The following is a 12,886-nucleotide window of genomic DNA, read 5'->3' on the forward strand; positions in this document are numbered from 1 at the left end:
TGGAGCCAGTCTCCCTGCGGGGAGTCGACCCGGGTGCTGAAACACACGGGCGAACTCTTGCAACCACCGCAAGACTTAGCTATAAATCAGCACACCGCAGCAATGATAAAACCCGGAAGAATTGCGGAAGGAGGAGAATTGATCACACATGCGATAAGCATGCATGTTGACCTCAGGAATTCGCAACTTTACCAGGAGAAGTGCCGGACAAAATGGCCATGCATTAATGGCCCTTGTATACAAAACACTGCCCATTTAAGGAAGTTGAGACAATGTTGGCCTTAGCTTTAAATTCAGAATGTTCACTAGCAAATACATTGTAAACTAGCACAGTTCTCCTGGAGGGATTAGTGGTTAATTTTTATTCTACATCCCTTTAGAAAAGGTAAAGTCAATGAAAACAAATTAAAAACACCTTTTGACTCAGTACTCTCATTAAAATGAGTACAGAAAATCAATAATAAAATGGTTCCCTTCCTTACCATTCTGCAGTTTTCATCCCAAACATCACCAGGGCTACTTTTGTTGTATTTGGTTTATAGTGTGTTTTGACATAAAATAGCCTAGTATTTCTAGACCAAAAGTGCTGACGTGAAGGAGCAGGGCTTGGTAAGATGCTGCACAGTAGTGCATTAGATCCCCTTGGTACATATATGTGGGAAGTTTCATCCCATGTTCACCTTCCAACCACTACCTGTGGCTGACAAAAATAATTAATGGAAGAGCATGGTAGCATCCCATGGGATACTTGGTTAAAAGGGCATTCTATGTTTCCTATTAGCCAGCAGGTGCATCTTGGCAAGTTTTAAAAGATATTTTTTCCCCCTCAGCTACATTCCCAGTTAAGTATACCAAAGTGCACAGAAGACCAAAAAAAGCTACAATGGCTTTTCTTTTTGACATGTATTGCACTGGGGATTTATGCATTTTCATATTATAACCACACTCCAAACACCTGCAATTATGAGATGTTCAAGACCAAATTGTCAGAAATAAAACTCAGTGCTGTACCTCCGTAGCCCCACAAGCAGTTTTAGCATAGGTATGTGTGGGAATTACATGAGACATCACGAAGAAATAAGCCAAGTCTTGCAGTAATTCATCAGTTTCTCAGATCTCTTGCTAAAGTTTCTTGAATAAATTTTAGGGTGTGCCGATAGAGAAACGAATCCTTGTTCTTTGGCTTGCAGATATTCAGGTGGCTAACTTCTACTGGAATGAGTTCTCCTATGCCTAAATCTGGAAAAGAAAAACAAAACAAAACCCAGCAACATTAAATATAAAGGAAATGGCACACGCTGTACATTTAACACCCATCCTGTGATCCTGGTGGCGATGTGCAGTGTCCATTTGGTATCTGGGGTCCGGGGTATGCTTATAAATTCTGTGTTGACAGCTGTGTTGACAGCTAAACACAGGAAAGAGTTACACAATATTTATGCCATGGACAAAACATGTTAAAGTTTCTGACAACATGTAGAATTTAGTTGAGCTAGTTTTTAGGTTGTGCATGTCTGTACGTAGATATTTTCTATAAAAATATAAGAAGCCCATCTGAGCTTCTATAGTAAAGCAATGCATAACCTATGGAGTGAGGGTGTACTGAGCAGCCTAAGATAGGAGTCTTTAATGAGCAAGAAAGGAGCGTGTCAAGGTGTAGTGACAGGTCAGGACGGGAGTGAATCCTCACTGCTTCAGGGAAACACTGCCAGTCCCTCTGACTAACCCTCAGCTGAGAGACCGAGGAACCAAGTCTCCAGTGCTACCAGGTATTAATCAAGAAGTCAGCTCTGCAAGGTGGGACAAGTTGAGTTACAAAAACCATTACTTTGGTAACTGTAGCCAATGTAGACCAAAGAACTGGGTTTAGATTGAAACCCCAAAACCCAAGTCACACCACAGATGTACAGCTAATAAGGTTTATTAAAAGAAATGTGCACAGATATTCCAGCGGCGCAAGGCCCAACCCAGTCAAAAGGATGACCCACACACCCAGGGTACCTTGTGCTAATTAGATGGAATGTAAGGGCAAAACTCCCTCCTGCTCCCTGGTCTTGAAGCTCCTAAGCCCCATGATCTCATCTGCTGCACCTGTGCCTGACTCCATCCCATTCCTTATCACTCTGCAATGACTCTGCAAGTCATTAAGTTCCCAGAAAGAAGCCTTCTATAATTTTACTAGGCCCAAAAGCCTGAACCAAAGTTTTGAAAAGCCAAGAAAAGGCTAGAGGCCAGTTTCTTGACAGAGGGAATACTCTTTGGGCTCCAAAAAAGCTGATCCAACCAAGCACCAGAGAGCCAATCAACTTCTTATCTGAAATTCTGCTTTTTCATAATATTTTCTCTGTCACTTTTGGAGAGAACTCAGATGGTTCATTTTTAAAGCCTTCTGAGGATATCAGACCTGCAGATTCCATTGGTACCACATGAAGGCTCAGCATTCTGCCAACTCGTGTTGGTAATGTTTCTGCAAAGCTTAATACGGGAAACTTCTTGTCTTTTGCAAATGAGAGAAAGTCATCATTCAGGGCTTTAAGTGCAGGAGAATCTGGAGGAACAAGAAATACAATTAAATACATATCTTGATTATATTCCACAAAGCTTGGTAAAAGTTTATGCTCATGCTTGACTAGCTTCCTTCTACTTTCCACTTCAACAACTGTTTCACAAATGTATTATACAGTGTGGTTATTACTTTGTTGTCTCACATTTCGGGGGGGAATCCCATGCATATCTATGTATGCACGTGCAAGCACACACAAACAACTAAATAACTGCCCAAGAGGCATACCTTTGCTGAGTTCCTTAACTTCCACAGAAGGGAACAGCAGAAATCTAACATTTTTTGAATATTCAGCCAACCGAGAGCCATGATGAGGGACACTATAAAATACAATTCCCCGAGTGTTGTTTACAATGGAATCCATTTCAGGGTCCTTGGAAGCATCTAGCAGCATCTTCTTGACTAGAAGACCTGAGAAGACATGTACTCATGAAGTAAAGTTAGAACAGCCTATGTAATAAAACTAAGCAGAAAAAATCCAATATCCGTAAACCCCAAGGTTATCCCTGTCTTTCCTGGGATTTTCAGTGAATGCCATGACAGATAGTCCATCAGTGGGAATACTCTGAGAAAAGATTACACAAGTAATTGAACTGAGAATTTAAAGAAGCAACTGCCCTTCATATGGAAGGTTAACAAGGTAAGAGTGTCAAAGTTGCCCACGCATTTGAAAGAGGCAACTAGTATGAAGGAAATTACTACTCAAAATCTCAAAAATGAAGAAGAAGAAGAATTGGCTTTTATATGCTGACTTTCTCTATCACTTAAGGAAGAATCAAACCGGCTTACAATCACCTTCCCTTCCCCTCTGAGGTAGGTGAGGCTGAGAGCTCTAAGAGAGCTGTGACTAGCCCAAGGTTACCCAGCTGGCTTCATGTGGAGGACTGGGGAAACCAACCTGGTTCACCAGATTAGCGTCCGCCACTCATGTGGAGGAGTGGGGAATCAAACCCAGTTCTCCAGATTAGAGTCCACCGCTCCAAACCACCACTCTTAACCACTACACCACGCTGGCTCTCACCAAAATGAAAGTAAAATGCTGCATGCTCTTATTGCCTTTCAACACTGAGGACAGGTACCATAATATAGAGGCATTTATCAGGTAACCTCTTATAAAGAGACTGCTTTCCTATCCTGGCTATCATCTGTAAACTTGTCAAACATAAGATATGCACAGAAACCACTGAGTAGCTGTTGCTCAGGGACAACGGCAGAGGAAGGCTGTTACTTATGGGTTTCCCAACAGCATCTGACTGGCCACTGTAAAAAACAGGATTCTGGATTAGATTGACCTCCGGTATCATCCTGTCAGGTTCTTCTGATGTTTTTATGCCAATGTAGCCCTTCATGGGCACAGGGCAGGGTTTCAGTCTCCCATCTAAAACTCCTCCAGTGGCACAACGGACATTCAGAGGTCAAGACGACCAGCATTCGTTCATACAAATGTCAGCTCATGATGCCATTTCCTATGTTGGCGCTAGTGAAATGTATAATGAACACTTTTCTGTTGCTGTCACGTCGAATTAGGGTTTCACCCTAAGCCTTTTTATATCCACTTAACAGGGCTTAAAGGCTTGATTGGTTTTTTTTTTTAATAAGTGGGATGTTCATTTCACATTTTAAAAAGGACTCAATGGACTTGCCCCCCATGCTGTGTGACATCCATATAAGAGGCCTGTCTCCAATGCCAGCAGCTCTCAGTTTCTTGAGGAGCTCAGAACTCCTGTAGGCAATAGACTCCCTGCAGAGGAATGAGAAGAAAAAATAAGCAGAGGATGCAAATGCAAGTAAAGCAGTGGCTGTCAAACTGCATTCTGGGGATTCTCGGGGGTTCTTTGATGGAAAAAAAACCAGTAATAGCAGACAAACTTCCATGAAAGGCAGCTTGCCCGGCACAACCCGTTTCTCTCCTGCAGTGTGCAGGGAGGAGTGCTGGACATCTTAGAAGTCTGACACATTTTATGTGGAGCACTGAGGCTCATCAGGTCACAGGCCCAGTGCCAAAAATTAACTGAATAGTGCCCTAACACATTTTCCAGAATCCTGCACTGCACAGGGGTTCCATGAAAGGTATGCAGGCTTTACTAGTCAGCATGGAAAGAGTACTCTGAAGATGGAATGCTTGAAAATCAGAGCAGTAAACAAAATGCTTAGGCGCCAATGACTACAATGTCTATCCTGACTGCAGACAGCTGCTTAATATCCATCCTAATTGTCATGGATACTAAAGAGATCCTACATGCACTCAAGGTGCTTACAACCCACTCCAGTCAATGGGATTTAAGCTACAGAACTGTGTGCGGGCCTGTAGCCAGAGTTTACATTGGTGGAAATCTGCCTTTTCACTGTTAAAGCTTCAGAATGGTATGGGGACTTGTTTCTTCAAATGCAAAAGACCACAAGAGATTTCACAACTCAACAGAAGTTCTACAAGTTGTCTCAGGAGTCCTGGACATCATTGCAGACAACACTCTTTAAAAGCCAGAATGCCTATAAACAGCTGCAAACTTTTCAGTACTGCTCATGGGTCCGTTCTGATGCTTCATGTTATTCTTAAGGTAACAATTTGCTGTACAAGCTACTAATATCAGAATAGCAAGTGTTTTAGTCAGGGATTCAGGACTGTCTATAGAATTTAACTTCTTCCAATGGAATAATGCCATTAGCCTTCTGAACATCAGTATGTAAAAAGAGCTGGATGAAAACAGATAATGTCCTGTTGGTCCTCATTCTGCTGTAATTTTTCTCTGGGCAAATATACTGAATCAAAGAAATACTTACTCAGGTCCAAGTCCAGAGCCAGTCTTAGACTTTTCTGCACCTGAACTGTCAAAATGATTCCCACTTTTCTGGGTGTGATCTTAGGTCATTTATGCATGGGAGTTTTACCTGCGGTTCGTTGCTGGCTGGAACCACAATTTCCAGTTGGGAATATTGTCAAAGGCTTTCACGGTCAGAGTTCATTGGTTCTTGTAAGTTATCCGGGTTGTGTGACTGTGGTCTTGGTATTTTCTTTCCTGACGTTTCGCCCACAGCTGTGGCAGGCATCTTCAGAGGAGTAACACTGAAGGACAGTGTCTCACTGAGAGACACTGTCCTTCAGTGTTACTCCTCTGAAGATTGGAAATCTCCAGTTGGAAATCTCTGCACCAAGCTCTCTCCAAGCTCAAATCAAATCCTGCCCCTTTAAAAGCTGCTTTATAATGGGCTGTGCTCACTGTGAGAGAAGATACCCCACCCCAAAACCCAGTTGCTGCACAAAAAAGCATTTTAAGAACAAAAAACGGAGTAATCTGAAAGAAGGGGGAGGGAGAAATCCAAGCCTTGGTTTTAAAAAACCTTTCCTTTGCTCAGAAAGAGCCCCGACAAAGCAGGAAGCATTTGAATCCCCACCTCTTTACACGCTGCTCTGTGATTGACTGTGAGAGATACCAATCTTCCTGTGGCCTGAGCTTTGCCTTCTGCACAGAGTTTTGAGCCGGGCTGAGCTCGGGAGAGGGAAGAGTCGGGTTAACAGAGGAATGGCAAGACCAGGGCTGGCAGCAAGGTCATTTCTAATGGACGGAAAACATGTGCAGAACTCCAAGGAACAACAGAGTCAGGACAGGGGGCAAACGTGAGTTCAAGTACCCATGCATAAATGACCTTATTTTCAAAATTATACAGAAAAGTCAATTTGCCTTGTAAAAAAATGATGCCACCCCCTTTGATATCTACCATCTGAAGACAAGCAATTTTACAGTGCTTTGCGGTAAAGAAAAGGGAACAGCTATAGCAAGTTGCAGAGCAAATGCTTGCATGCATGCAGAAGAACGCAGATTCAATCCATGGCACTTCTAGTTAAAAAAAAAAAATCTCAGGGAGTAGGACTGGAAAAAGTCCCCTTCTTGAGACATTGGAGATCTGTTTCCAGCTAGAGTATAACACTGGATCTGATGCATAATAAAGCTGTTCTTTAAGTTCTTAATTTGCATATATGCATCTGTATTGGTTATAACAATTCTTAACTTTCATCTTGACTGTCATCTGACAATACGAGATTCTTCACAAAAAAGAAATACAAATCAAGTTCTCGCCAGATAGCTGTGTGCCATTCACATGGTTCCTCATTTCCTTCCCAAGCTGTGCATCTTCTATTTGTTACCTGTAGCTCTCCACAGGACATTTTGCTCTCCAGTCACTCAGGTGGGTGTCATATTCCACAGATATAATTCTAAGCATAGGATAGTCAGATGCTAACCATGTCTAAATTTAGAAGACATGAAACATGAGAAAAAACAAATGAATTCACATAACATGGGTAGAGTTTCGGGCATTAAAATAAGGACTAGCAACCTATTTTCAAAGCAGACCCTGATTTAGAAGAGTTAAATATACTTACAGAAGAGGTAGTTTTGAAACTGCTTCCTTCTGAAAGAATTTACTAGAAATTTGTCATTAGGACTTTAAAAAAATAAATTTCAATAATTCAGCATTAGCATGTGAGGCACCTCAATTAAAGTTATGACCAATGAGGGCATTTTCCCTTGACCCTCTCTTGGCTGCATCCCTGTTGTCTGTATGGCTGATGAGTTATATGTACTGGGAGAGCTTAGGCTAGTGGTTCCTTCGATTTGCACTGCTTCAGTACTTTCTGAATAATCAGTTATATCTACCATTGCAGCAGAACTGATATATCCTAGTCTGCTAGCAGAACCCAGAAATCAACAGTTGACACTTACCCAGTGCATAAATATACTGGCTGCATTCAGACATCTCAACAAATGTCTCTTTGTCTGCAATAGGCAAGAATACAGTTTGCTTTCATGCTCTCACACGCCTCCTTCTATCTTCCCCCTCTCTTCACACATGGAGCATGATTGAGAGCTTCCTCCTCTGGGATGCCTTCGATCAAATTCCAATTTACTGCGACATGCTTATGCAGATGCCTGAGCAAACTGAAATGTGTCTCCATCCCACAAACAGAGACTCTAATCTAGAACGAGCAGAGAAGAAGAAGACTCATTTGCATAGGAACCTGCAATTGGACATCACGGCAAACTTAATCTGGATTCAATGCTTCCCACACCAGAAAGCTTTCAGTCATACTCAGTGTATGGGAGGGAATGAGGTCAGGGTGAGATATGCAGTGATGAGGATAGTTGGTCTTCGTACTCACCAAGGACAAACAGAGGTTTGCTGAGACCTCTGAATGCAGCTGGTGACGAGGAGAATATCTGTTTTGTTGTCAACAGCTAAAAGGTAGTAAAGCCCTGCTAGAAGAAATGTAGCAGCCTAAAGGAAAGGGGCTTGAAAAAGAATCTGAAACCAACAGTAGCATGAGAACTTTCTGTTGCGCATCACACACACACAAGACAGCATTAAAGCTTAACAACGATCATGCCACAAAGAAACCTGGCAAGACCTTTGCCTACTACTGTAACTCCTTCCAAGGATGTGAGGAGATTTCACCCAGCCAAAGTATGGAGGCATCATGTCAAACTCCTCCCCCAACAGAACAAATTCCCATTGGTGGGCCTACCCATGGTTAACTATGCACTATTGCAAGGCGCTCTACTTTGGGCAACCTTTCGTATTGGGGAAACACTAGGATGATAGGGGGATCATAATGTTAGCAAAAGTATACATAATTTAATTATGGACAGAAGAGAGTGAAGGGGAAGTCAATTATGTTTTGTTAATTTTAGATTAGAATTTATAGAGTTGAATTTATATTGTTAAGCATATAAGGAAAATATTTTATGATGTATAAAATGAGAAAACAATAAAAAAAAATTATTAAAAAAATACTTTGGGCAACCTTTGCATAGTGTTCAGAAGCTGCAGTTAGTGCAGAGACCAGAGGTCTGCAAACTGCGACTCCCGAGCCGCATGTGGCTCTTTGGCCCATTGAGCGCGGCTCTCCGAACTTGGTTCTGAGCCCCTGCTCTCGCGCCCGCTCGCGCCGGCAGCCGAGTTGTGGAGCCGGCTCGTCTGAGAGAGAGAGAGAGAGAGAGAGAACAGGCGAGCGGGCACGCTGTCTCTCCCCCCCACCCGCCGCGGAGAATGGCCAGGTCCCCCTTTCCCTTGCCCTCAATGGTTGGGAGGCTAAAGCCTCCCTTCCCCTCTAGCCGCACGATTGCTGGGCGGGTGGCTCAGCGGTTCCTGCCCCCCCCCCGCCTATCAGCTGTTGGGCAGGGCGGGCTTTCTTTGGTAGACCTGGCCTCCGGCTGAGTCCCATTGGGAGGCCATGTCTACCCACTGGCTTTCTTGGCAGTAGACCTGGACTCCGAGGAGGGGAAAAAGTCCCCCTTCAAAGGCCAGGTCTACCAATTGGCTTCTATGGGCTTCTGGAGGCCAGGTCTACTGCCAAGAAAGCCAATGGGTAGACCTGGCCTCCCAATGGGACTCCGCCGGAGGCCAGGTCTACCAATAGGCTTTTATGGCGGTAAAGACCAGGCCTCCAGACGAGGACTCCAGATGGGGAGGGGGAAATGGCAGGGACTTACAATTTAATTTTTATTATCAATAAATAAGATCACTATTAAGTATGATATCAAGGTTCTTGTAGGTTATCCGAGCTGTGTGACCGTGGTCTTGGTATTTTCTTTCCTGACGTTTCACCAGCAGCTGTGGCAGGCATCTTCAGAGGAGTAACACTGAAGGACAGTGTCTCTCAGTGTCAAGTGTGTAGAAAGAGTAATATATAGTCAGAAAGGGGGGGTTGAGCTGAATCATTGTCCTGCAAAAAGTATCAAAGGTAATGTGCTAATCATTTGACCGCCCTCCTATAGGACCACATTGGTAAAACCACTTCTTACATCAAAGATTCAACTCATTTCATCAACAAAATCAGTCCGTTGAGACTCAATCCACAGGATATATTAGTCAGTTGTGATGTTGTATCCCTTTTTACCAAGGTTCCAGTGAAAGACACAATCTCATTGATTAACCAGATTTTTCCAGAAGATGTAACAGCCTTATTTCACCATTGTTTGACAACAAGTTATTTCCTATGGGATAAAGAATTTTATGAACAGACTGATGGAGTAGCTATGGGAAGTCCACTCAGTCCAGTAATAGCAAACTTTTACATGGAATATTTTGAAAAGACAGCATTAGAATCGGCACCTTACAAACCTACAGTCTGGTTCAGGTTCGTAGATGATACATTTACTATTTGGAGCCATGGTGAATAAAAATTAATGGACTTTCTAAACCATCTTAATAATATCCATCCAAACATTCAGTTTACCATGGAAAATAAAATTGAGGGTAAACTCCCATTTCTTGATACCCTTGTCATCCGTAAAACAAACTTTCAGTTAGGTCACAAGGTCTACCGGAAACTAACTCACACAGATTGCTACTTACACAAAAACTCCAACCACCACCCCCGACAGAAAAGAGGAATAATCAAAACATTAATGGACCGTGCAAGACGGATCTGTGAACCACAGTTTCTCAAGGAAGAAATTAATCATCTAAATCACGCACTGCTAGCAAACGGCTATTCCAGAAATGAAATCAGAAGGGCCATTAATCCAAACAAAAAACAGAAAACTCAGGAAAAACAGTCTCCCATAGGAAAGGTATTCTTGCCATTTATTAAAGGAGTCACTGATAGGATGGAGAAACCTTTGAAAAAACATAACCTACAAACGGTGTTTAAACCCACCAAGAAAATACAACAGATGCTACGATCAGCAAAAGACAAGGACCACATATTTTGGTCCACTGACCCCCTCACCTCTGCAGGAGTATATCGTATACCTTGCAGCTGTGGACAAGTTTACATCGGGACCACAAAACGCAGCATACAAAAAAGGATAAAAGAACATGAAAGATACTGCAGACTTGGCCAACCTGAGAAATCAGCAGTGGCTGAACATGGACTGACACAAACAGGACACAGGGTCTTATTCCAAGACACTGAAAGACTGGACAATTCTACCAACTATTTTGTCAGATTGCACAGAGAAGCCATTGAAATTCATAAACATCAGCACAACTTTAACAGAAAAGAAGAGAGTTTGAGAATGAATAAGGCTTGGCTTCCTGTCATGAAAACCTCCAGACTAACAAAGACTACAGTCCACAATAGCCATGCGGATTAGCTTTGGATTTCACACATTAACAGATCACTTCAGGATACAATGGTTCCATATTAACATACCACACCCTCATTAGCACATTATCTTGATACTTACAGGACAATGATTAGAACATTACCTCTGATACTTTTTGCAGGACAATGATTCAGCTCAAACCCCCCCTTTCTGACTATATATTACTCTTCCTACACACTTGACACTGAGAGACACTGTCCTTCAGTGTTACTCCTCTGAAGATGCCTGCCACAGCTGCTGGCGAAACGTCAGGAAAGAAAATACCAAGACCACGGTCACACAGCCCGGATAACCTACAAGAACCAATGAACTCTGACCGTGAAAGCCTTCGACAATATTATGATATCAAGTTTTATTCAGTGTACCTATAGTTTAATTAAGGCTTAAAACTTTAATTAAAGTTTATTAAGTTAATAAACAGTGTACCTACCTATATAGTTTAAGTTTAAGAAATTTGGCTCTCAAAAGAAATCTCAATCGTTGTACTGTTGATATTTGGCTCTTTTGACTAATGTGTTTGCCGACCCCTGAGCAGACTATTGGTCAGGGCCAGCTATCAGGCACATGTGACCCCAATACTACAGCAATTTCATTGGCTATCTATCCACTCCTGAGCCAAATTCAAGGTGTTGGTTTTCACCTTTAAAACCCTTCATGGCATGGAACCAGAGTATCGGAAGGACTGTCTTCTTCCATATGTTCCTGCCTGGGAATTAAGATCACAGGGAGAGGCTCTCCTGACTATTCCATCAACCAAAGAAGCTTGTTTGGTGGGTACATGAAAGAGGGCCTTTTCAGTGGTAGCCCAACAATTATGGCAAGGATAAATAAAAGGGCCACACCAGTCACAGGAGATCAACCCTTTAGATAAGAAAAAATATACTAAAAGATTTCACAACATGCAGCTCTACACAGGTTATATACATCATCCAGTTCCTCTGAAATAAACTTTATGTTGGAAATACAACAAGGAACTTAAGAATACATATAGCAGAACACAAAAGCAATATTAAATTGAAGATAACAAGTGCCCCATTAGCTAAACATTTTATTGAATACAATCATGATCTCTCTGATTTTGTATTTTGGGCTGTGCAGAAAATAACTTGTAAAAAAGAAAGGCTGTATTGGAAAAAGAAGCAGATTGGATGGTTAGACTCCAGACATTGACACCTAAAGGGTTAAAATTATCTCTGGTATTGCATCAGCTTCTGTAAAATAGAGAAATGTTGCATTGACTAGACACTGGTATACAGATGGGTCCTACCACTGGCAACTTGGTACTGAACTTTTACTCTTCTTTGAAAAACCACTGCAAGACTAATAGGTTGGTAACATTCATTTAGGCACAAATTGACAGCACTTTACACACACAAACACACACACACACACACAAGATTCTTTAAATTTGAGCTAAAACCTGTCAGATACTGGACAGTTTTATCTCATCTCTCTCACTTACAAGGACTTTTTTTAGTTGTCCTCTGCAATCTCAAGGACAAATAAGCTTTAGCAGTTTTGAATATGGTACAACCTGTTCTCTGACTTAAAATGTTTTATTTGCTTATGCAATTGTAATAAATAACTATTTTTTATAAACTTAGTAATGTAATTACGTATTATATATTACAGATCCCCCTGAAGAAACCTCTTGGGTGAAACACATAGGGAATTTTATCTGACTAAAAAAATATTTTAACCTATTTTGCACCATTGGCCTTGGCCTAATTTTTTTTTAAATCTCCCACGATAATGGAATAACTTTCCCAGGCAGGTGTGTCTCTGGCCCTCTTGTTTTAGATATTTAGGAGGCAGTTGAAGACAGTTTTATTTAGGACCGCATTTGATAAAGTTACTAACCGCCCTAAATTCTGATTTTAAAATTGGGGTTTTATGTATTTTATGTATTCTATTTTATGCATCTATATGTCTTATAGCGATGTGCGATTCCCCACCTGTGGATACCTAAATCCGTGGATCGAGACCATACAGACTCTAAACTGACTTTTCTGCAAACTTGGGGCACTCCCCAGGTTTGCAGAAAGATCTGAAATGTTCAAATTTTCCCCAAATTAAAATTTTAAAAATTAAAAAGCATATGCGCATGCTCAGACAATGCACTTACTTTCCTTCTGCTGTGGCAATTGGAGCTGCGGCAGAGACATAGCAACAGTGTACGCTAGGAAACGCTCTGGCTTGGCTACAGTGGTGGCAC

At 41.8% G+C, this 12,886-nt stretch overlaps 1 protein-coding gene across 1 annotated transcript in view; it reads right to left on the minus strand.

Annotated features, from left to right (window-relative positions):
- Positions 1-1,071: 1,071 nt before the first annotated feature.
- The window catches only part of SERAC1 (serine active site containing 1), a 37,756-nt gene continuing 25,941 nt past the window's right edge, over positions 1,072-12,886 (minus strand). The window contains exons 12-16 of the mRNA XM_056853604.1: positions 6,708-6,808; positions 4,207-4,304; positions 2,792-2,974; positions 2,405-2,548; positions 1,072-1,239 (exon numbers count right to left, since the gene is read on the minus strand). Coding sequence (XP_056709582.1) covers positions 1,103-1,239; positions 2,405-2,548; positions 2,792-2,974; positions 4,207-4,304; positions 6,708-6,808 — 663 coding nt within the window. The 3' untranslated portion in view covers positions 1,072-1,102. The remainder of the gene's footprint in view (positions 1,240-2,404; positions 2,549-2,791; positions 2,975-4,206; positions 4,305-6,707; positions 6,809-12,886) is intronic.

The sequence above is a fragment of the Euleptes europaea genome, chromosome 7 (assembly GCF_029931775.1).
Source record: "Euleptes europaea isolate rEulEur1 chromosome 7, rEulEur1.hap1, whole genome shotgun sequence".
NCBI lineage: Eukaryota > Metazoa > Chordata > Lepidosauria > Squamata > Sphaerodactylidae > Euleptes > Euleptes europaea.